This window comes from Haliotis rufescens, unplaced genomic scaffold, assembly GCF_023055435.1.
Source record: "Haliotis rufescens isolate VD_foot unplaced genomic scaffold, xgHalRufe1.0.p SCAF_2, whole genome shotgun sequence".
NCBI lineage: Eukaryota > Metazoa > Mollusca > Gastropoda > Lepetellida > Haliotidae > Haliotis > Haliotis rufescens.
This window is the reverse complement of record NW_025963890.1, coordinates 4507327-4533278: the sequence shown is the minus strand read 5'-3', so window position 1 is coordinate 4533278 and position 25952 is coordinate 4507327. Positions and strand designations below refer to the sequence as shown.

The following is a 25952-nucleotide window of genomic DNA, read 5'->3' as shown; positions in this document are numbered from 1 at the left end:
TGCAGTCATTAAAATGCGTAAAACAGTATTTGAGTGAAAGAAAACACTATAAGTGAGTGAAACAAAAGACCTCAGTACAGGCACAACCAGTCCCCCAACCCCAAGTCTGCATGTATCAATACTCATACCTGCCACATCCTCAACCACTTAACTTACTCACACAATCATCTGACAACATGTTCGCCAACCCTCGTATCACAACGCATGCACGCATGCACGCATGCACGCATGCACGCATGATCGCACGCACACACACACACACACATCACATTCTTCTTTCCCCACCATTATGTCTACGTCAGCCATCATGGATCCATGCGCATGCTTTCATACATAATCCATCCTCCCACCATTCCCCAACATCCATCGAACTATAACTATATCCGCCCTCATGTATCGGTATTCGTGCTTTCATACATACATACACCCTCCCTACCATTCCCCTACATCCATCGCAGTATAACTATGACTATAACCGCCTTCGTGCATCCGCACTTATGTTCACATTGCATTGCATATGCATCGAATTACACGTCTAAAATATCGTAAATATTTTACATGTACATATTATATATCAGCAAACAGAGATTATTATAACGCAATAGATTTCATCCGTCAAAACATCACAGAAAGAGGGGCAGCCTGGAATTTTACAATGGCATCTGAATGCACAAAGACGTTCAACTGGTCAGGAGGTGAGAGTTGCGGAAGATTACGGTAAACTTCAGTTACAGATCTCCATTACGAATATCTAAAGTATGAATAAAGATCACAGCTTGCTATGACGTGTACTTCATGCCTGCAGAATTAGCAATGTCCTTAGCTCTAAATTGTATATCCAAATGCTTATGTAGACAAAGACCCAAATGTATATAGGCATGACCATATTCAATTCTACGCAAATATCACCACATTTAAAAACAAAGCTAGATTGAGTCTTTGAAGGGCATTAAGAACTGATACACACTAGGAAAAATATTTATGGATGTCAACGGAGGAACACTGCGTTTCGGAATATATACTTTCTCCTTCATCAGGTGCATATTATTAAATGCTATGAGGCAGAGAACATATATTTGTACCTGTAAGAACAACAAAAGTAAAAAGATAGCAAAGAAGGGAACGCAACAAGGGAAGCCAACAGATAACTGGCATGGCGCTGATTACCCCGCCTCCCGTTTGCCCATTGTCCATTTCCCATTACCAATCATTCATAAGTTAAGTTTTGGCTTTAATTTGTCCATTGATAATCAACCATCAACGTCTATTATCTCCACCCTAAAAATATGTAGTTTACTGAGAGAGTGGTATCCAAATATAATGTGTGTTACTGTTGACCACTTTCTTAAAGGCATTGTTGGTTCAAAGCTTTCGGTCATAGAAGCCGTGCCATTTTTCTCTTGTCAGAGGAGTACACAAAGTATACGTCATCTGGACTAACATTTTTGGTTCGGTGGCTGGGTTAGATCGCCAACTTTGTGTTCTGGCGATTGGGTGCCTCACTCACAGTGTGGGTTCAAATCCCGGACGGGGCTCAACCCAAGAAAGTACGAGAATCTGTACTTTACTCAGAAAGTGTTATCCCAATTATAACATCTGTTGTCAAGAAAACACAATAAATGTATATTCGGCTTTGGATGGGTAATGATATCACAGACATATACGGATATTGATGATGACTTGGAGGAGCTTCGTAACGCACGTCTTCTCAATTCAGGGATTGGTAAATCCAAATATGTGTGTGCGCGTGCGTGCGTGCGTAAATGTGGGCCTGTTGGATGTTACATAAAACATTCATCTTGAGCGGGATGGTAGTTCGAGTTGGATTAGCATGTTAACTATATGATCTTCTTTAGGCAGAGAATGCCGCGCATGAATGTATTGATGAAATTCCTAGGTACATGGGGACTTTTCGTCCCCAGGAATACCCACAGTGGAGACTTCAAGGGGGATAGGGTGTACACAATGTGCTACCTGGTAGATTGTGTGTCATCAGACCGGACAACGTTGGTTTTTGACTGATTGTGGCGTAAAACACACTTATTCATTTACTTATATCGGAAATTGAGAATGCCCCCTGCAGAGTTGGACGAACATTCTGCGGTGGCGCGGCTGAGTTGACCAGAGGATATCAGCAGTATTTCCTGTCCAAGTTATTTAGGTCAGTTGTTTGTGTGTGTGTGTGTGTGTGTGTGTGTGTGCGCGTGCGTGCGTGCGTGCGTGCGTGCGTGCGTGCGTGCGTGCGTGCGTGCGCGCGTTTGCGTGCGTGTGTGTGTGCGCGTTTGCGTGCGTGCGTGTGGGGGGTGGGGGCGGGTGAGATTAGGGGAATAGATGATAGATTTAGCAACAAGTAAGGTCATCTTGAGTTGGAGGGTATTCGCAGATGGATTAGCATATGAACTATGATTCTCTTTAAGCAGAAAATGAGGATCCACGATGTTCGACCTGGTAGAAGTGTGTTATCAAACCTCACAGCATTGGTTTTTTGACTGACTGTAGCGTCAAAACAAACTCATTCATTTACTTGAACTGAATGTTCATCTTAATTGTTATGGATAGTCACGGAGCCATGATCCAGAGAACAGGGTGTCATTAGATAGAATTAAACTAAGTAATAATAGGATTACAAGAAAAACGGGGTTTTACAAACAAGCCAATAAACTTCGCTCATTAACACCAGAGTAAGTCAGTACAAGATTGAAAACTGCCCCATAATTATGTATGACATGCTTGTCGGGTATTGCTACATATATATGTGAAAACAAAGTTATTAAAATGAAGAGCAAAACTGATGAAAGTTAACAATAAACGTGTATACGTGTTATATCGTCACTGCAAAAATAATGATTGTTTGTCTTTAGTATTAACATTCAAATACGTTATATCTGTATTAGCGATATTGTCTTTGTTCCACCGGTGAGTCAGCGTTAGCCGTACTATCTCGTAGTATAATTGAATTTCTGAAGACATCACGATACAGTTTTTACGATGCATCACGTCTGCACTACCGCTTGATAACAGCCTTGTGTTTGGGAGTTTCAGTGGTTTACATCGCTGCTCTTGATATTGTTGATTAAACTTGATACTATGAACAAATAATGTTATGTGAGAGGTTGACTTTAGAACGGTAACATACTAATAGTATATAGGATGACATAAACAGAACAATGAGAAGTTCGTCGAGATTAGTGTATAGGCAACATTTAATAATTAAAATAATTACATTCAACAACTCCCCTTTTAAGTCCATTTTCCTGACTTATAAGTAAATGCAAGAACAATCGGCCGGAATACAATGTATAGTTCTTGTCCACTTCCATATGGCTATATAGCATACAATAAGCTATCGGGTCCCGTTTAGATCGGTTTGGGTGACAGCCTAGATGGCCATAGAATAGTTTCATCTTGGAATCTCCCATATCACTGGGAATCCTTTTCAATTTAAATGGAGTTACTCGTTACGATTCCGAACCTTCACGTGACTGTGTTTATGAACCATTGTCAAATAGTGGTGACATTAAATCTAGGAAACAAAATGCGAAATCGCGCATGCACAGAACGGAAAATTTGGTCAAGGCATTAAGTAATCCGCATGCGCAGAACGATTGATTTCAGTACTTCCGCTAAGCGCTTCGAGTGCAGCGTCGAACGCGGGCCTGTAATCTAACACGTGGGGACTGACCAATGAAATCTGAGAAGTAGAAATACCGGTAGACGCTGTTGCTTGATTGACAATGTCAATCAAGAAAGGGAGGAGCTTAACGCTATCGTTCTCTCCCAGTAAATTCCGATGTCAAAAAACGACGTTATTTGGACGGAAAAACGATGGTTTGAAAACGTCCAAATAACGTCGTTTTTCCGTCGAATGACCATATACGGAAAAAAACGACGTTTTCGTGTTTGCAGTGTAGGGACATTGTCGCTATGTCGCAAAACGACAAAACGTGTCAAAATTAATTTTAAAAAGCGACATACTTATACGCTGTTGCATTGTTTTGTTGTCACATTGTTGCCCTTTGAAGTATTTGTGGATTTCTACCAAAAGGGCGACAATTTCATACTGGGCAAGATGTCGCCCTATCTAAAGGGTGTAAAAAGTCGTTAAAATCCGCGACAAGGCGGTAATGCGACATATTGATGATGTTTCGTTATCACCCATTTCATGTGTTGTAAGTATGTTGTAAGTGAACGAATCTAGGCATACGTATAAATCGGTGTCGTTTTCATGAATCAACGTGCTTTGATAGCATAAAACAAACGCTTTAATTGTAATTCTATTTCATTAATGAAATCTCCAACAACTGTTCAAAGCAACGAGGGAGGCTCAGTTTGTCCAGTCGCTTTTTGCTTTGCAGATTTGCGCCCCCTAGTATCGCCTACTACTAGTCCTGATTATGGTCTAGAATTGTCAGCAACATACCAGCATACCCATGCTCGTGGGTTTCACCAAAATAGTTATGTCTAAGACCTGCATCACCAGTGCGTCGGGCTTCAAGTGAACAAGCTGTGAAATACTACTAGTATTCAAAGCGGCGTTAAACAATTCTCAATCCTCATGCTGCCCTCTTTAACGTTAAGACGCTCAGACAGCTTGGAAAATTACGAACATATTTCACAATTCTATTTTTGCAATGTTTATACACTTAATACATCAAACTTCAGATAACGGACGACCCTTTCAGCACATACTTAGTTCTCCCTGTACAGACGCACGAGTGTGCTCTAAGTATTATGGGCGAGGCCTGGAAGCCTAGTGGTTAAAGCGTTCGCTCGTCACGCCGAAGACCCGGGTTCGATTCCCGACATGGGTACAAATGTGTGAAGCCCATTCCTGGTGTCCCCCGTCGTGATATTGCTGGAATATTGCTAAGTGCGGCGTAAACTCAAACGCACTCATTCAATCACTCTTAGTATTATGGCTCTTAATCCTATGCATACAAGCTGAACTTGACCAAACCTCGCCTTGCGTTTATTAACAATGTCAGTGTTTGTGTGTATGATTTAGTATTTATTTGCAGAAGTATACGTATTAATTAGGCCAGCTGTGATTTGATTGTCTGAAATTGAAATAGCTTAGTCTAAATCTTGTAATTACAAAATGAATAGATCGTAAGGTTATATATTTTGATATAATATTTCACTTTTATTAGTTGGCAATTAATGTGTTATAGTCATCAATTGTCCCCAGTGCATCAAAGTAGTTTCCTATACCTTGGCATATCTGTTTCACTACCTGTTTGGGCAACACACAATTGCATGATTGTTGACCTGGCTATATGTATCAAGATATGTTCTGCGTATGCAATTAAATCGTTCAAGACCTCCCACATATTGCTGTGTGCGGTATCTGACCAGGCGATCCAGAATTTAGTAATCACATAGAATTGTATCAATATGCACAACTCTTGAAAAGGATAGACTGAATCCTGAAGGATTTAATACCATGATCAAACATGAGTGAGTGATTATGATTTTACGGCGCCTATAGCAATATTCCAGCAATACCACGGCGGGGGACACAAGAAATGGGCTTCACATGCTGTACCCATGTGGGGAATCGAACCCGGGTATTCGGCATGACGAGCGAACGCTTTAACCATTAGGCTACCCGACCGCCCCTGATCAAACAGAAAACAGTCAAGAGTGTGTCAACATGTGAACTATGCTGCAGATGGGAAGCCTTGGCCTGTATAACACATTCTGATATCGAAGTTGGCAGGTTCAATCGCACTTTGTACCGGTTAATTTTAACACTATTAAGAAGGACAACGCCCCTTCTAAGTTTTCATAAGTATCAAAGTGTTATTTGTAGATGGATACATAAGCTATGACAGTCCCACAAGATTAGATAAGCTGGATTATGTCCGTGATGTCAGTTACGTCACACCTGCTTGTGTGAGCTGATACTAAGGCAACGCCTCCCGGGAGCGTATGACGTATAACCACGGGTTATAGTGAAAATGGTCCCTGGCCATTTGGAGAAAATGGCTCAAAATGTTAGAGAGTATGTGGACCTGGAGTTACTGTGTTTGTTTGTTTGTTTGTTTGTTTTGGTGTTTACGCCGAACTCAGCAATATTCCAGCTACATGACGGCGGTCTGTAAATAAACGAGTTTGGACCAGACAAACCAGGGATTGACATCATTAGCATCGATCCACGCCATTTGGGATACGATGACATACATCAACCAAGTCAGCGAGCCTGACCACCCGATCCCGTTAGTCTTAGGATCCCGTTAGTCTTAGGATCCCGTTAATCTTAGGATCCCGTTAGTCTTACGATCCCGTTGGTCTTACGATCCCGTTAGTCTTACGATCCCGTTAGTCTTACGATCCCGTTAGTCGCCCCTTACGTAGAGTTACTGGAACCTGGAGGAAGACGAGACCATGTGACTACATCATAAACATATCAGTGCAGAATAGCTTTAAGTTAACAAATAAACTAAATCACTACTGATTTGTGTTGCGTATTTTCTTCAATCTTTGGGTCCATTTTCTCCCAAATTCGTCGCCATTTATGTTAAAATCTATTTCTATCATTTTCTCCTGGACCCTGAAACAACCCTTCTACTGAACGGAGCACTATGAATAATTCAACTAAAGCTCGACCAAAGTCCAGGTACGAAATCAAGGTCAAACTTCCGGTACTCGGAAAAGGAGCTGGCTAAGCTAGTCATTTTTTATTTTTTTATTGCTGCTCTAAGGCCAAACTGTGCACACACGTACAGGTAATAGCTGTTGAATGCTTAGTTATTTTTAAAAAAAATTTACGTTACTATAGAAGTCTATGGGAAAACATTTGGTTGTGTGTAACCTAGAGCTCTCACGGCGGAGTGCTTTCCCAGCGAACTTGCAACATGTACACGCCGACAGACATCACGTGGGCGAGTTACATGTATGTGTAATTGTACATGTATACTGGACGTATAAAACATCACTGTCCCAGCACATTATCACGTATCACGATTACTGACTATTACACGACTATTCCCTGAAGGTACTCACAATTTTGTTACGAGGACCGTTGGCTGTCCAAGGATCTGTAATCTATTGATCGTCTTACGGTTCGCAGAAATGCATCATGTTCCATTTCTTTGAAAACTATATTTAGAACGGGATTTCCCAGCGAAAGCCGCGTCGCATTGTGTGTTGTAAACTGCTTCAAATGTCATCTGTTCGAACATGACAGATTACAGAATAAGCTTGTTCTGCTGGTTTAGAAACTTCCGAGTCAGTCTTGCAGTATGGGGCCTGGCATTGTCGTGTTGATACAATGCCCACCGCTGTTGGTTTTGTAAGAACGGAAGCACAACTGGCTGCAACACTTGGTCTCTGTACTGCACAGCGTTCAGGTGTCCCCGTATAATCACCAAATCAGGCTCCTGATCTCCACAAATACCGCGCCACACCATGACACCTCCCCCCGCCGAGCCATATTCCCAATACCCACTTTCCACAAGTTATCGCTGTTTTAAGGAAAATTACAAATTGCCAACCCATACTTTCCTTTGCCGCTTAGTTTAGTTTAGCGCATAAACGTGCATTATAAGACAACACATACAGGTTGAGCCAAGTTGGGGATATTTTAGACAGAGCATATTTTTAGTCAGACATTTTTCGAGAAATATAGGGAACAGATTATTTTTTTTTTTCAAAATAATCCCAGTCCCATCTCAAAGAATATTTAATACAGAGTTACCCCCCCTACTTTCGAAGACAACTCCCCAAGCAGTGTGTTGAATCAGGGAGACAATACAAAGATATAGAGGTCGACTGTATGGGCCCCCTGGGTGAAACTAGGAAGTCGCCATCGTCATGTTGAACTATGCAGGGCATTCCTTATGTGTAGGTAATCTAAGCCATGTGTCTCATGATATAGTCTTATGAATATGGAAAGGGTTTTGTCGGGTTTTTTTTATTATAATGTATCAACACCAAGCTAAAAACTTCGAGGCTTGTTTCTTTTCCTGTTTTCAGTTAACTTTGCAAACAGCAATAACCAGTGTCTTGAGTGTAAAAGGTAACCTAACAGTCCGCAGTGGCAGAGAGACTAGAGAGGTCATTTGATTGTGACGTTATTTAACGATGACATCACAATGGTCTGTAAAGCAGTCTTATGCATTGTAGCGTTTTTCCCTAGGAGATATGGCTTGATGTCATCCAAGCTTTGTCTCCCGTAGAAGCCAGTTTGGGACGATGATCCCATAAACCCCTCGCAACACTAGTGTAACAGTCCAACGTGTGTCTGCATTAACATAGTACCTGAATGGTATTTTATACCAATAATACAATTGCTATGATTAACATGCCCCCGGAATAAGGAATTTACATCACCCAAATTACGGGGGATATGAATGGTATTGTCATACCTCCATGTCAGAATGATGAGTTCTGATTGGTCTACGTGATCTTGATAAAATACTGTCTAACCCGCCTTCGAGGGGACAACATTTTTCAGCGGGGGGAATAAATCTCTTATACCCCGCCACGAGCAAATCAGGCTGCACGTGTATGTCTGTGAGGCAGAATAGATCCCTTATACCCAACATCAAAGCAAAAAGCCGCACGCTTTTTCCGAGTCATTGGAAGTCACGCAACAGAGCGCAAGCTAACCTCAGCTCATTTGAACAGCTGTTTTCTATCAATTCTGAATTTGTTTGAATTCTTATACAAGGTCATATTAAAATATTTCGGTAAGATAAATTCGTTGTAGCAGGATCACACGGGGTACATGGGGTTTTATGTGTCCCGCGTTAGGTGTTATACCACGAGCAGGAGGCAACTCACTCACACTAAGGCGCCGCGATTCGCTATGCAGAGTTGCGTCCCTCTGGCACACCAGGAACCTATGATTGTGGGTTCGAATCCCGGTTCGCCCCGATTATGTTTCCAGGTGACGTTAACAAATAAGGAGAAACCCACGAACACAAGTATTACTGGTACACCTTAAAACATAATCAAGGCGAATTTGGGATTCATAATCATAGGTGTCTGGCACAACTAAGGGACGCAACTCAATGAACTGTGGCTGTTCAGACAGCTGGGATAACCGATCCCCTAACGTTATTTTTCATTGGTGTAATTAATAATATACACAGATAAATTGAATACATTGTTTTGGTTTACGATTCTGCAGGCATAAGTGTGTATGTGTGTACGGGAGGAGCTATTCAACATGACTTAACTATACTTCCATGAAGTGTCAAGTGTTTCCTACGACGTGCAAACAAACGATTTTACAGAACATCAAAATTACGACGTTAATGCTAGAGAATAATCAGTCTCAATTCCACACCAAAACAGAATCTATCGGGCGAAAGAGGCAAAATAGTTGGGGAAATTATATGAATGAAACACTGAAAATCAGTGGTGACACCAGGGATCATGAAACTAACTTAAGACTCTATTTTGTCTTAACTCTTAAGATGTAGACTTCAGACCAATTTAGTCTTAAATCGGGGATAACGAAGCTCAGTCTATGAGAATATCATAAGTCTAAGACAAACTTTGATCTTATGTCCTAAGACTGCTCCTGAGTTGACTTAAGACAAAATTTGTCGCAAGAAAGATGGCGGAGGTTGTTCGCCTCATACGTCGCCATGGGGCTAGAAAGGAAAAAATACCAACCAGCGGACATTCCGAGACCGCTACAACTCGCTAGATTTGTACAATGACGAACAACTCTTTGAAAGACATAGATTTCGTTGGCCTCCCATTTTTTCATGGTTGATTTAATCATTGACCCTAAATATTTCACCTATTAGGTGCTCATTCGCTTTGTGTCAGGAAAGCAACAGCCTTCAGATGTGTCCGCCGAGTGGCAGAGCTACACTGTAGACTGTCAGCTCCCTCCATCGCTTTCCCGACAGGCCAAAGATCACGTGACGTGAAACGTGCCTTCCACGTGCCGGTAAGTAATATACCCAAAACTGACATTTGAGCATTAATATAACAGTCTGAATATACATCACGATAAGGATAGGCTTACCTACGATGTTTTCCCCGACGCGGACATTTTGATGTAAAATTCAATTTCCGGTATTTACATTTCTACAATGTATTAGGTTTGTTGGATCCTGCATAAACAACTCGTTACAAAACAGTAACACTGTATCTACGTTTCATATGTATATTTAAAAGACAAAATTTCATGTATACTCATCGAAAGTATAAATGAGGCCCTGCATGACTAACATGTTATGTTTTCTGGATGACTAACGATTAAAGGGAGACAACCTACCAACTGCGTCAACATTATTGCTGCTGTTTTCGCGGCGGCAGTGACCAAAATGGACATGATGTAATGGTTCCCTTTTTAGGTGTGGCGAGGTGAAATGGGGTTTAACGTCGCGTTCAAGATTGTTACACTTATATTGTGTGTGTGGCTGTTTGTACTAGTCCGGACTGTTGCCGATTTTATGGTGCATCCTTATCTCAAGCAAAGGAAAAACCTTCAGCCACACGGTCTATATTGTGTTGTATTTACAAACTGATATTATACATCGACTATTATGGAGCATGAATGCCAGGGAATGGATGACACAGTGTGTGTGGTTGTATCCCCACTCCATATATTTACTTTCCGGGGTAGAATAGGTCTTCAGCAACCCATGCTTGCCGTAAAAGGCGAATATGCTTGTCGTAAAAGGCGACTAACGGGATCGGGAGGTCAGGCTCGCTGACTTGGTTGATACATGTCATCGATCCCAATTGCGTGGATCGATGCGCAAGATATTAATCACTGGATTGTCTGGTCCAGACTCGATTATTTACAGACCGCCGTCATATAGCTGGAATATTGCTGAGTGCGGCGCTAAACACACAAACCAAACCCCCAAAAACCCATATATTTACTGTATATATGTCTGAAAATCGTATGAAACATCCATATATGTCGCAAAGGACACAATTAGTGTAATGTCATACGTGATATCCCATAAAACAGGTTACTGATTTACATATTGTGTATATGATATTATTATGATATAATATCCTGGTATGTTAAACATATAAGACACAACAATGACAAAGCGACTACATGTTTATAAGGAGCAGAGAAGATGTGCACAACATTTGACACGATGCAAACAAAACGGTCTATTCGTGTCTATACGCTTTGGCAAATTAAACCAACGTGAGTGAGGATGTTTTACGCTGCTTTTAGCAATATTTCAGCAATATCACGGCTGGGGACACCAGAAAATGGCTTCACACATTGTACCCATGTCGGGAATCGAACCCGGGCCTTCGGCGTGACGAGCGAACGCGTTACTACTCGGCCACCCCACCTGCCCTTATCATAGTGACATTATTCTTATCATTAGTATCGATATTCCAATGGTCATAATCGAAATAAATGATGCTCCTTGTGAGCATCCTGCATGCTGCTGCTTTAGTCTCGTAACACGGTTTCATTCATTCGTGACCAACTCGTGTTATTCCGGGACAAGCCAAATAGCGACTCGTGTCCCTCTCATGGCCATTTTTGCGGCCGGGTTCCGTCTTAGCGCAAACGGGCATACCTAAAACAATTGTCAACTCGTTGCTAATGGTTCATTTCCCCAATGCATATATTATATATATATTTCACATGCAATTTAAAGCACATCGGGACATGCGGAATTATACAGTATGATTGAACACATTTAACTGTGTCTTGGGTATATTTTTAGATGCAAGACATATGTAAAATCAAAAATTATTTCTGTAGGATTCTTTGACGAAGAACTTGAAATCATACGCGCATTCTGATTGGTTTGTCGTATTTTCGCACATAACATTCATCGATAGGGGGACGAGTCTTCTTGCAGGTTACGGAAAGGGGCGAGTGGTGACGAATGGGTTTCATTCTGAAATGTCCCTTCTAATGCGTTTGTAAAGGCAAGTTATCTGTTTTTCCCATCAGATTTTTCTTTACACAGAGAACACCATCCCTTGCTAAGGAACTGCATGTCCGCTTTCGTGTCCTTGTTCGGTCAGATATTTCAAAGAGTTTCCGTTTTTGTCCCACTAACCGACCATTTAGATAAATATGATATACCTTTGGCTAAGCATTCCCGGATCTCTGAACGCTTTGACCCAAACTTCAACAGACTGATCCTCTCAAATTTAGAGTAAGTTACTCCTTCACGTTTCTAAAAGAAAAGCAAAGAAAATCATATCTGGTCTAATCTACTAAATAAATATCCACCAAAGTCAACATGTTCTGATTACGTAACGTAAGCAATATGCGACGTCATTAGGTGATGTTTCAACCAATCAGCCCTTAGGAATCACAGGAATGCAAAAGGTATTACATTCTATCAACAAGTTTGTTAATGGCTTAATTCACCAATCTGTAACAGGGAAAATGATGTTTTAAACTAACAAGTACAGTGATGCAAACAACAACTATATACCGCAGTAAGATAATGTGCCAGATCAACTGTCTACACAGCACTTATATGAATATGACATCAACTATCCGAATACATTTATATATGCGGAAAAATCAAAAGTGTCTATAAGGGAATATCTAAACCACAGGAGTCTGTATCTAAAAATAGACGCCCTCATGCATATTCATGACCACAGGAGTCTGTATCTAAAAATAGACGCCCTCATGCATATTCATCGGGGTCGCGTGTGGAGATGGTCATGAATATGCATGAGGGCGTCTATTTTTAGATACAGACTCCTGTGTCTAAACCAAACATCAGTTTGATGTACTTGTTTGTGATCAAGCTAAAAACTTCCCTCACTATGATAAAAGAAACTAATCAATTCTATCAAGACAGAATGGTGTCAGCACGGGTTCTGTCTAACGCCCACTTCTAGACGCCTCTAGTCTGCGCAGAACTTTCTTCGCGCATGTCATCACGTGGTCATGCTGCCTCTGAGGCGCTTGGTTGCTGTAGGGGTTAGCTGGGTCCAGTGCAACCGGGTTTGGTCTGAAAAACAAACAACAACCAGTTGTATTTCTTAACTCCTTTCTCGGGGAATTGTTGATCTGTGTACTATAATTATCAGAGATTTCGTATGACTATGGAAGGAGTTTTGTCGCTTGTATTAAGACAGATAGACAAAATCAGTTTGGCACAATATAAATGTTAAACAATCACGCAGGTAACTGTGTCCTTATAAGTTAGATTAAGCAAGTCCTCGATACTGATGCTTCGTGTCATAAGGAATGGCATGTAGCACGCTTGGATAAAGGTCAAACGATATACATAAATATATTCAAACAGGTCACAAGATGCATACGTCATGCTAATGTCATAGTACGATGACACGGTGTATCTGTCAGGCCAGAGTATCCGCAGTGACGTCAGATCGGCCAGCTGGGTCATGACCTCCTTGAACCAATCATTGGTGTTGAAGTCAGACGGGGATCCACGATTCTTCCAAAGGGAGATAACTACTATCTCGAGGAAGAATGACTTCAGAATTTTGTCGTTGGGTCTATTCACTTCTCTCTGCACAGTGAAAGGTGAAAGATATCATTGAAAGGTCCAAAAGGTTTAGTTAATATGCATACTCATGTTCAAAGAGATATAAGAAAAAAGATATGTTACTTGAAGCCAATGTACAAAGTTCTATGGTTAATTAACATGACATTAACATGGCCTATTTGTATTTATTTGTAATTCCCCTTGGGCTTTTTGTCACCTTTTGGGGGGTAACTAAATAACGCCTTCTGCTTTTATTGTGTATAACACATGTTTTTAAAGTACAAAAAACTGCACGACATTATTTTAGTATTATTACTCATGAAGTTTTATTACTCATGTAAGTTTATACGCAAATTCGTAACATCGCATTTATGGCACCGGCCTTAATGCTTAAAGCTTTAGCTTGATTTAGCACGGCATTCTTCAAAATTCCAAATTCCACAACTACTTAATGGCCTGGCAGGACCGTGTGCGAAATCTCTCTCTCTCTCTCTCTCTCTCTCTCTCTCTCTCTCTCTCTCTCTCTCTCTCTCTCTCTAGCTTGATTTGTTGTTTAGTGTCATTTTCAAACCTTTTTGACAATAGGAGTCGGTTCCTGTGGGTGAAGCGTTACTTAAGCGTAGGTAGCGTAAGCGTTAGTTCAGCACCGTGACAGTACTATTTTGATAACATTTATCAGTGAATTCTTCATATGAGGCAAACCCCGCGGGTACTCTTCATTTATCACCGGAGTTGACTGTTCGTGTATGAGAAGCCTTAGTTGACAGAAGCACGTACACATCTCCTTGTTGTCTTTGTTTGTTTGTTTGTTGTTTAACGCCGCACTAAGCAATATTCCAGCTATATGAGGACGGTCTGTAAATAATCGAGTCTGGACCAGACAATTCAGAGAATGATATCATGAACATCAATCTACGCAATTGGGATAAGATGACATGCATCAACAACATCAGCGAGCCTGACCACCCGATCCCGTTAGTCGCCTCTTACTGCAAGCATGGGTTGTTGAAGACGTATTCTCTACGCGGATCTTCACGGGTTCTCAACTCAATTCAATTCGGTTTATTTCGTAAGTGTAGGCCATCGGCCCATAGTTACATTTGTATTACAATTGACGTGATGTACACAGATCTTATTGTTCTTAGAATAATGTACTCGACTTATGACATCGCTTGATAGATATAGATAGCTGGACGTTTAATTACTTTACAATCAGTTGTAGACATAATGATATTACATTTTTGTTTGGTCGGATATTTCTGTGGCAAGTGATCCAGCCGTAACTTGTTATAACCAGGGCAAACTAACAAAAAAAGTTGCTCGTCCTCCACCTACCCAGCATTACAAACACAACATAGTCTTCTGTTACGGGGGGATGTAAGCGTATCTCCCAGTTTCAATCCTGTTCATAACTACATGTCGGACGCGACATAAATTCTGACGAAAACGAATGAGGATGACTAATACACTTTTCCCATACAGAGCCAAAACCCAAAATGAACAATATATATTTACATTTTGAGACGCATTTAATTTCACCATTACTTTCTGCCTGAAGCATCATTTAATAACATTTCTATGGAAAGCTACAATCGGACAGACTCAATAACCTTATCCAATAACCAATAACTCTTTTGTATGAATACAGATATAATGGATAACGCCCACATTCACCTCGAACCATGTTGTTGGGTGTTGACGATTTGACACTTAGAAAGCGCTTGCATGCCAATATATGTATGGTTTCTATTTCAGCATTCTGGTCGGAACCACAGAGCAAAATTGGGACTATTTTTAAATCAAATATTTTAAAATATAAGTCATGTCGAAGAGGATGTAATTTTATCAATGACTTTGAATTTCTAAACATTGCTTTTTTGCCCTGTAAACCAGCATTAGAAAAATGACTTGACCAGGACAGGCTTCTCGTAAAAGTAACGCCCAGCCAGTTGTAGGAAGATACATACTCCAACTTTATACCTTTATAGTACCAAATCTCTTTTCTTGACAACACTCCACCTTTCTTAAAAACAACGATCTTAGTTTTATCCAAACTAACGTCTACATTATAATCATAATATTTTTCTAGAACACCAGCACGCTTCAATCTGCCTATGGTATCTGCGATTTGTATAATATCGTCTGCAAAAAATAACAGGAATATCTCTGTAATATCAGGATGAAGTTGTATTCCTGGTCCAGAATTCTGTTCAACTTCAGCAGCTTGTTCGTTAATGAACATCGAGAATAGAAGGGGGCTTAACACACAACCCTGGCGTACTCCTCTTGGACACTGAAATATTTCAGAAAATGAATGTTTAAATTTAACACTAGCCTTAACAGCTGTAAAAATAGGCTATGAATAGCTTTTATCATTGTGCCAGAAACACCTATGTTGAGTAGTATTGACCATAGTTGTCAATGGATGGATGTCTCCTCGGAACAATAATTCCCAAAGACCAAGATTCAGGAAAGTGGGCACTATCAAACAACTTATTAAACAGCACTGTAATGAGGCGGTCATCACCTGCGGATTTTTTAAATTTCTAAGAGATAATAGCACATAGCACCTCCTCTTGTGAAATGGGGGAGTCCAGAATAAAGCAAGGCATATCATCCTGAATATCATTAATAGTCGAGTCGGTGATAACCGTATCTTCATCCGTTGGATTGTCAAACACATCTTTAAAATGATCGACCCAATGTTCTAGTGATATGTTAGGTACACGAGTTGCCACACTCTGAGATAATCTTCGTATGGTAGACCAGAGACATTTACTATTTGGAAGACTAGATCAAACTTTATTACACATATATTGCACTACAAGTAAGATACCAAACCAACAAAAAGAATTTCAAATATATCGTGAACTACATTGGATTTAGCTAGCTGGGTGAAAATGTACTTATTATTCACATATTACTTACGTTCGCCCAGTATTTCACAAGTCGCACCAGGTTTTTGACTTTGATGGTCGCTGACTTGACCAAGTTCAATTGTTCCGTGATGAAGCATGGTGAGTAGAATCTTCTTTGTCTGTCTGTCTTGGACTTCATCTCGTTGAACACCACGCGAGCATCTTTAACTGAAATAGTTAATATATCTTTGTGGCTTTTGCGAAGGTGAGATACATGTATACATCACATCTTCGGCGATTTGAGACAAACAGGAAAACAACCCTTAAAGTTTTTAAAAATTTTGACAAGAGGATATATGTTATTTCTACTCATACTGTCATACAAAAAAACATTCTGCCGGAAAGCCAAGCTGGTTAGTGTAGCAGATATCACAAAGAAGGGTTGCACCTGCGAGGACGTTGTATGCAGGCAGAATGTCGACCTCCTGGACGTGATCGGAGTCACTGCAGCTGAGCTTGTACTGCAGACAGCGGTCGGATCGGTTCACACGCTGCAGGGTCCCTGCAAACTCACTCCAACTTCTTGCAAATGCGTTTTCCAGTTTGTCCAGGATGTTTTCCATTTTGTCCTCCAGTTGTTGTATCGAATTGACATCATTGATGAACACGACCAGATCGACGTCAGATATTCCTTGAACATTCGTGCTCCTTCCCAGTGAACCTCCCTGTTGAGCGGGAAAGAAATATGTCGTTATAAAATATACAGCACGGTATAGAAACTACCCGATGTACATGTTGAATTGGGAAGCTCACAATCAAATTACAACCGCGGGCAATTGGTTTGGTTTTACGAACCCTGAGTTAGATAGTTTCTGTCGGGTGAAATCGCAAGTAGTTAACTGCATTAGCGCCTGGGAGTAATACCAATATATATTCTCTGGTGCTGGGTTCTGACTTTTTGACTTCTGATGATCATAAATGATATTGTTCTAACTAAAGGCAGGATTAATCACATGCGAGATACACCTAAAAGAATATAATCTGTAATGCTTTATATTGAAGTTTGAGTTAGCATTGCTGAGTGAGTGAGTGAATGGGTTTTACGCCGCTTTTAGCAATATTCCAGCAACATCACGGCAGGGGACACCAGAAATTGGCTTCACACATTGTACCCATGTCGGAAATCGAACCCAGGTCTTCGGCGTGACGAGCGAACGCTTTAACCACTAGGCTACCCGACCGCCCCTAGTTACATGTAGCATTGCGGTCGGTGGTCTATAAATAATCGACCAGACAATCCGGTGATTGACATTATGAGCATCGATCTTGGGATACCATGACAAGTCACTGAGCCTGACCACCCGATCCTGTTAGTCGCCTATGACGACAAGAATAGTCGCCTCTTACGGCAAGCATGGGTTGCTGAAGACCTATTCTACCCCGCATCTTCACGGTTAAGTCATGTCATATAGTATGATCCCCCTTAGTTATTAATAAGTGATCAGACTAGTAGCCAGGACCTCGGTGCACGACCGGTGCAAGGTGGAATATTTCTGACTGCCCCGTAAAGCTAACAAACGCTGTCGGTAGGATATTTGATATCATTCATTGCCAAGACACCTGGTGTCATTACATTTATTTTATCATGCAACTGATTGTGTTGTGTTTAATGTGATGTCAGCAATACTCAAGTTATATCACGGCGGTTTGTCTGTAAATAATAGAGAATGGATCATGTTCTGATCGTATTTCACCGTTAGCATTTATAACACCAAGTCACGATGGACCGACACAGTTACGATTTATTACACGCGTTATCGTGTCACTGGATTGTCTGGTCCACTATCCCCGCATGTCTGGTCAAATGTCGATTGTTGTCAGGACCTCTGTCGTTTGGCAGGAGTATTTATGTGCTGTGCTGGTTTTGGGCAAATTTTGTAAGTGGCCGGTGCTACCGAACCTTATACCGAATACTGGTGTCAGTTCTGATTTTCGGAGCCTCGTGAAGATCCGGGTTAGAATAGGTCTTTCAGCAACCCATGCTTGCCGTAAAAAGGCGACTATGCTTGCCGTAAGAGGCGACTAACGGGATCGGAAGGTCAGGTCGCTGACTTGGTTGATGCATGTCATCACATCCCAATTGCGTGGATCGGTGCTCATGTTATCAATCACCGGATTGTCTGGTCCAGACTCGATTATATACAGACCGCCGTCATATAGCTGGGATATTATGAGTGCGGCGTTAAACAACAAACAAACGAACTGTTAAGCCCAATGGAATCTGTTTCCGCAGATAATCGAGACTGATTTATCCCTGGCGTTGAAAATATATTTTACCAGTTTCTTTAGCGATTCAGTATGTAATCAGCGGTTGGTCTCCCTCCTTCATTATTCCCCCAACTATTAAAATATATACATGTCCAGATGTCCATGCACCTACCCTAATGACCATTGAGACGCTGAGTGGCGAGAGACGCTGCAGGAAGTTGGTAACCCGGTCTACAACACGATCACAATCCCGGCGGATCTCACTGCTCGGCTGTATGGTGTCCTGAATGAACTGCTGCAGCGTCTGCCCCCTCCTCATCCCGTCGATGATTGGCTCTAAGCTCCTGTAGATTTTTATCAATAAAACCTTCATGGTAAATTGTTCTGTGTTAAGTGATTTAAAGGAAATAAAAAAGGGGAAACTGAGACTGTGTGCAATCGTATTGGTTGGAAAATATGGTTATGTATCTTTTAAGCAGTTAAATTTTGTTTCCTAAATACATAAAAATATATGAAATCTCATTCGCCAAATGGTAAAACCGTTGTATGTTTAAAGGCAGTGTGAATATGGTATACATTATTTAGTTGGATTAATATTTGTCAGAAAACCTTCGTTTCTAATCATGCAACTATATGTGAACGACGTCTAAAAGACATCATTATAGTTTATTATAACTATATCTTATAAATAAAGGTTTGATTATCATTCAGAATGTGACATTTACCGAACTCTTTCACCGAATCAGTTCTATTTTTTTCAAATACAAAAATTATAATTTAAACATTATTTAATATACATCTTTTTCACTTATTATTAAAAAAAAAAAAAAAAAAAAAAACTTGGAATATTAGTCAAAATATAAGGACGTATACACATTATTTCCGGTACATGTATGGATTGAACAATCTGGGTATGTCAACAAGAGCATAAAAGAAAATTATTTTTAGATTACCTCCCTTGACGGAAAGTAGAGAAGTTCAGCATGCCGTTTTGGAACTTGGTCCATTGTGAGTAGTTTCAAGTGCGTGAGTGAGTTGGGTTTAACGCCGCTTTTACCATTATTCGAGTTATATCACGGCGTGTCAGCTTAATGTGGAGGGAAAGCCCGAAGTGATGCAGGTCTCGGACGTTTACCACTTCGGTGAAACCCACGATCACAGGTATGGTGCTGATAGGTTCCCTGGCGTGCCCAAGGGACGCAACTCTGTACAGCTAATCGCGGCGCCTTAGACGACTGAGCCACCCGTGCCCCCGAGTAGTTCGACGAGTATTTGCAGATGTGTAAGTCTGTGAGGATGTTATTCAAATACAAACAATGTTAAATTAAATGACCCACCACCCTATAATAATTGACCAGTCCCTTATGTCACGGTGTATGTGCTTGACGTGGAAGCAATATAATGGTAGCGTATAATGGTGGCCAACCAAACAAGGCGAATATCGTGTTGGCATCCGCGATCATAGGTTTCATATCCGCATACACACCACACGCTCACGTGATCAAAAATTTATTTCCACTATCACCCTCAGTCACTATGTAATCAAGCTGTGTTTTAGACAATCCTTTCCGGCGATTCACATGTTAGCAGTGTATTGTAGGATGTACTCTGACTCCTGTTATGGCTATGTGGTGTAAGTCGGTGTGTCCGTTTGATAGGGGGGGGGGGGGGGGGGGGGAATGATGTGAGAGTGATGATACTGTTCTGTAGGATATACTTACATACATTTGAACATTATTCAACTTGCATTTTTTCAATTATTATTGAAACAAAAAGAAAACGGAATTTTTATCAAAATATGAGAATAAATGTTATTACAGGTATTTGTATGGATTGAACAGTTCTGGTGTGTCTACAAGAGTATAATTTTTTTTATAGATTTCCACCAAGAATGGAAAGTAGAGCAGTGCAGCATGCCGTTTTGGAACTTGGTCCATTGTAAGTATCTTGAAGAGTATTAGCAGATGTGTAATGCTGTGATGAGGTTATTTGAATAAAAACAATATTAATGTTACACAAAATGGCCCACCGCCCTATAATAAATGACCAGTCACTTATGTCAGGAGGGTGTGTGTGCTTGATGTGGAAGGAGAGATTGAGTGAGTTTGGTTTTCTGCCACTTTTAGCAATATTCCAGCAATATCACGGCGGGGTACACCAGAAATGGGCTTCACACATTGTACCCATGTCGGGAATCGAACCCGGGTCTTCGGCGTGACGAGCGAATGCTTTAAACCACCAGGCTACCCGACCGCCCCTTGATGCGGAAGGAATATGATGGTTGGGTTACCCACGTGCTGAGATGTCAATCAAGGCGAATATTGTGCTGGCATCCGCGATCATCGGTTTCACATCCGCATACACACCACACGCTCAAAAATTGATTTCCACTGTTAGTCTGGTCATTTTGGTCGAAATAAATGGCCAACCTCAAGAAAATTGCAACAGAATTAATTCATACTTTATGTTATTTGGTAGCATGTCAGCTTTCAGGAAAAAAAAGTCTACCAAAATCAACTCATGGGAATGACCTTTCTCAAGATCACAAGATATAGGCCTATATAATTCGTATTTTCGTATTCTTGGATATTTGTAGGAAGAAAGAGATTCAAATTTATTATAGTTTTCTTTCTAATATAACTAAATTAAAGAACAATCTGGGTATACAACTTTTATTTACTCTATAAAAAATATCACAGGGACAATTTAATTCATTATAATAGTTCAAGGTCAAATAGAGGACATATATGAAGAGTGGCCGAGAAGTTAAATGTTGCCATAGATTTTCAAATATTGGAATGAAGTCATACATATTATATTCAAATGTAAGATAATCACACTTCATATATCATTTTAAGAACTTAATGTAATAATTGTTAAAGAAATCGCCTAATTGTGTGTGTGTGTGTGTGTGGGGGAGTCATACATAGCCATCAATAATTGTAGCCAGTGACAGTCTGAGGTAACAATGAGCAAGCCTCCTAGCCTCCGACTGAAATATTTGCTATTTTATGTTATTTGGATGCAAGTTTTGACGTTTATATAATTCCAAAGACAATGGGTGGTTTTGATAAGTCAAGTGTCCTTCAATACAAGTTTTACAATTTCGTACAAGTAATACTATTTTGTCCGTAGAAACGGTTCGTGGCAGAATGTTCCTTTGATTGAAACTCTGCCCGATTTGTGACTCGCGTACAAGGGGAAATGAATATCATATGTTCCAGTATACTTGTTTTAGATTTGAAAGAAAATTATTACCAAACTATTGTCGTATAAATCCCAACTTTTATAAACTCCGATGCTTATTCACAACTACTGATAGTTGAACACTCATTCGTTTAAGTAAGTATATTGGTTGCATATTTCAGAAGTTAATTCTGTTGTTGTTGTATAATGCTGCACTCAGCAATATTGCAGCTATATGACGGCGGCCAGTAAATAATCGAGTCTGGACCAGACAATCCAGTGATTGACATCATGAGCAGCGATCCACGCAATTGGGATCGATGACATGCATCAACCAAGTCAGCGAGTCTGACCACCCGATCCCGTTAGTAGTCGCCTTTAACGACAAGCACAGTCGCCTTTTACGGCGAGTATATATGATACTGTGATGTTGTGCTAGATGTAAATAATATAACGTAGCTGTAGTTTCGAAAGATAATCCAGTAATAAAACACTTACAGAACAATAATCATCTTTAATGTCAATTATATCATGTATGCTATTTCTCATATCACTTTAATACATTGTAACTTGTATGTGTATCATGTTTGGGAGAGGCATTCAGATAAGCAAAATTTGCTTGTTTGCCAATCCCTCCACTTTATGGAAATAAATATGTTCATATCATAAAGAACTGGAACTTGGTAAGGCATGGGTAGTTGGCCGACTATAGTCTATTCTGGTGAAAGGGGCCCCGGCGAAACTCATGTCAGCCGGTTATCTGTAACTGTCGCTGATACGCTGAGTGAACACAGGCTATACTGACTATAGATTCATTTATTTTAGTGAGCGAATCTATTCAATTTGAGTATAAGTACAAGATAATCATAGACTATTGCATAGCATAGCAATATGGCAAACGCTCAAGTGAGTGAGTGAGTATGGTTTTACGCCGCTTTTAGCAATATTCCAGTTATATAAAGGCGGGGGACACCTGAGTGAGTGAGTTGGGTTTGACGCCGCTTTTGACATTATTCCAGTTATATCACGGTGTGTCAGCTGAATGTGGAAGGAAAGCCCGAAGTGATGCAGGTCTTAGACGTTTACCTCTTCGGTGAAACCCACGAGCACGGGTATGGTGCTGACAAACCTAGAAACGTAATCGGGGCGAACCGGGATTCGAACCAACAATCATAGGTTTCTGGGGTGCCCAAGGGACGCAACTCTGCACAGCGAATCGCGGCGCCTTAGACGATTGGGCCACCCGTGCCCCCGAGAGAAATCTCATTAAAATCAGATCTTAGTTATCGCTACCGCTAAACAAAGATCTGAGGACATCCCATTATGGGTCACGTCATAACGACCTTTCTCGAATTTTGACCGACCAAGGAAATGACTGACAAGAAATCGACATTAGCCAATCAGAAGGCAGCTTTCTCGAGCTTTACGACACTAGTTTCAAACTGGCGACTACGCTTCGAAACATATTTTGACGTATTCTCGATTAAAAAAATTAAAACTGATAAGAAGAACACCTTTGGAATGGCTTATAGATGGCCTAGATTGTATGGATATAATCATAAATCCCGTAACTGTCGTTCGGAATACCCAGTGTCAAATATTTCGTGGTTGCGTGATTAGAAAACACGTTCCGACTGTCACTTTCATGATCTGGTAAGCGACGCTCTGATTGGTCGGATGAAAGGTCGTTCTGACGCGACCCCTAATGGGATGTCCTCAGATCTTTGTTTGGCGGTAGCGAGTACAAAGATCTGATTTTAATGAGATTGCCCCGAGGGACTCCAGAAATGGGCTTCACGCATTGCACCCATGTGGGGAATCGAACCCGGGCCTTCAGCGAATAAACACACAAGTGCCTCGCTGTATTCCTAACAATCTTTGGGGACAGTATTTGGTCTACTCCTGCTACAAATTTAGTTTCAAGTAACGGAGACAGAATCCACTGGCGCTGTTGTCTGAGATCATGCCGTTCAAGAATGGTAGCCGTAATTCTGAAAGAAGAAAAATGTCTTACAGCATCGTGCCAAAAGAGAGTAAAGTTGTTTAAATTCCTATATATTTCAAGTAATTACATCTGCATTTGATGAATTTTCCTGTTTCCTTTATTCACCAATTTCCCAGACAAAAAAAAGTTAATTTTGTGACTTTAAACAGTAAAACAAATGCACTCAAGACGAGAAATGTCAACATCGGGTGTTTTAGAAATAGGTAACTTGTTCCGATGTCAATATTGTCAAGATTGGTTGTGAAACGTAATGAATTTAATGAATTGCAAATTACGTACGCATTACGCAAATGATTATACATCATGTCACTCATGGGCTTCCATACATTTTTTTTATTTTATCAAGGAGGGTCCACTTTTCGATATAATTTTTCACATAATTATGTTTCTAATAATTGTAACAATGTTGGATGAATTTATAAAAGACAGAAATATGGTTATCGGTCGTGTTTAACATACATGTTCTCTGCTGGTGCGGCCGTAGTTACATAGCAGACGACGCTACACAATTTATGGTTGATGGGCATGTTAGAAGTATATTGGAAGCCAACTGCTATTATTTTCATCATTATTAATTACATTTTTAAATAAATGTGTATTTGTCAACTTACCATGAAATAATACGGCTCCGTTATCGTTGTTTTTTTCCTGAATATTTTCCAAGGCACTAGCAGGATCACTACGAATTATCTCCCTTTGCGAGCTCTTCTTGGTGTACGGCGACCCGTATATGCCATATTCTCCTCGTTGGTTTTTATCTTTTTTGATGCGGGAATTAACCATTTTCCCGAAGGTTGATTTTGGTAGACTTTTTAGTACAAACTCAAATACATTGAATTAAAAGGAAACCGTCGTAAAATATTCTGTTGCAATTTTCTTGAGGTTAAATTACAGAATGACCAGACTATGTCATTCTCAGTCACCATGTATTCAAGCTGTGTTTTAGACAATCCTTCCGGCAATTGTAGGGCAACATTGTGCCGACATACTAACATGTGGGCAGTGACATTATTCTGTAGGATATACTCACATGTTAGCAGTGTCTTGTAGGATGTACTCTGTCTCCTGTACTGGCGGTATGGTGTTAGTCGGTGTACTGCGTTGTAATATTACAGTGTTGTATGTTTTATTGCACCACTCGTCATAATCGTGACGCCCTGGGTTTTCCTGGAAATGGCTTTCACTTTCGTTTTCTTGGAAAGCGGTTTTGAATGTTCCTACCTCGCTGATTTTTTCCTATGGTTGGGTTACCCACGTGCTGGCAAACCGATCAAGGCGAATATCGTGTTGGCATCCGCGATCAAAGGTTTCATATCCGCATACACACCCCACACACACACACGTGATCGAAAATTGATTTCCACTATTACTCTCAGTCACTATGTATTCAAGCTGTGTTTTGGACAATCCAATTTTAGGGCAACATTGTGCCGACAGCTGGCCATGTGGGCAGTGTCCTGTACTTGCACGCTGACATTATTCTGTAGGATATACTTACATGTTAGCAGTGTCTTGTAGGATCTACTCTGACTCCTGTAATGGCGGTATGGTGTAAGTGGGTGTTCTGCGTTCTAATATTACAGTGCCGTATGATGTATTGCACAACTCGTCCTTATCGTGTCGGCCTGGGTTTTCCTGGAAATGGTTTAACTTTCGTTTTCTTTGAAAGCGGTTTTGAATGTTAAATCTCGCTGATGTTTTCCTTTGTTCGTTAATGTGCTTCACAATGTTATTAATACCTTACACATCACGAATTGGAACCATTCAGCACATCGAACAAATACACGTAAAAGGAATGGCCCAGTGATGATGACAGAAAACAATGACCTACTCTGTCACACAGACCTTGATACAAATACACCCAATAGAGCCCTGCAAGTCTACAATGATTGGCAAGTCTCTGGGCTCCTTTCATTATATCTTTTAAGATAATATAATACCTGTTTTTTTTTCTGTCAGATATGTTCATTTCAGTGACTAGATATTAGTCTAATGATGACCTACGTACGTTCAGCGGTAGCTCCAGCTGTATTACGTCCTGGCTGTTTTCCCTAGTCATACATTACAGCTACTCTTGCTCTGCCGTCATTATTGCGTCTTTATCCGCCACATGCTACGACAGAATTACGCAGATGTGTTCTTTGTGATGTGTGATGGGGTGAATATTTAATGCTACGTTTAATATGTTTTGTGATCACTTTGATG

The 25952-nt window shown here is 40.5% G+C and overlaps 2 protein-coding genes across 5 annotated transcripts in view; both read right to left on the bottom strand.

Moving 5' to 3' along the window:
* LOC124112765 (2'-5'-oligoadenylate synthase 1A-like) overlaps positions 1–7095 on the bottom strand; it is a 29527-nt gene extending 22432 nt beyond the window's left edge. Inside the window, exon 1 of one of the 2 annotated variants that reach the window (XM_046472900.2) lies at positions 7006–7095. The gene's annotated coding sequence lies outside the window, so the exon portion shown is untranslated. The remainder of the gene's footprint in view (positions 1–7005) is intronic. The other variant, XM_048399524.1, reaches the window with a different exon arrangement.
* Positions 7096–11906: 4811 nt separating this feature from the next.
* Positions 11907–25778, bottom strand: LOC124112763 (2'-5'-oligoadenylate synthase 1A-like). 3 transcript variants are annotated; one of them, XM_046472898.2, is made up of 6 exons: positions 25756–25778; positions 18729–18900; positions 16737–17013; positions 16359–16516; positions 13243–13454; positions 11907–12929 (listed from the first exon to the last, which is right to left on the bottom strand). In XM_046472898.2, exons 2-6 carry the CDS (start codon positions 18873–18875, stop codon positions 12800–12802), a joined length of 924 nt encoding a protein of 307 aa, XP_046328854.2. In that variant the 5' UTR covers positions 18876–18900; positions 25756–25778; the 3' UTR covers positions 11907–12799. The 3 variants fall into 3 exon arrangements, with proteins under 3 accessions (XP_046328854.2, XP_046328853.2, XP_046328852.2); XM_046472897.2 differs by lacking the exon at positions 25756–25778 and adding an exon at positions 25246–25401; XM_046472896.2 differs by lacking the exon at positions 25756–25778 and adding an exon at positions 24778–25225.
* Positions 25779–25952: the final 174 nt, after the last annotated feature.

Coding starts and splice junctions, on each gene's coding strand:
- LOC124112763 (XM_046472897.2), bottom strand. Junction 17,014..18,728: donor GCGTCTCAATGGTCATTAGG/GTAGGTGCATGG, acceptor CCCGCTCAACAG/GGAGGTTCACTGGGAAGGAG. Junction 16,517..16,736: donor TGCATACAACGTCCTCGCAG/GTGCAACCCTTC, acceptor TAACTATTTCAG/TTAAAGATGCTCGCGTGGTG.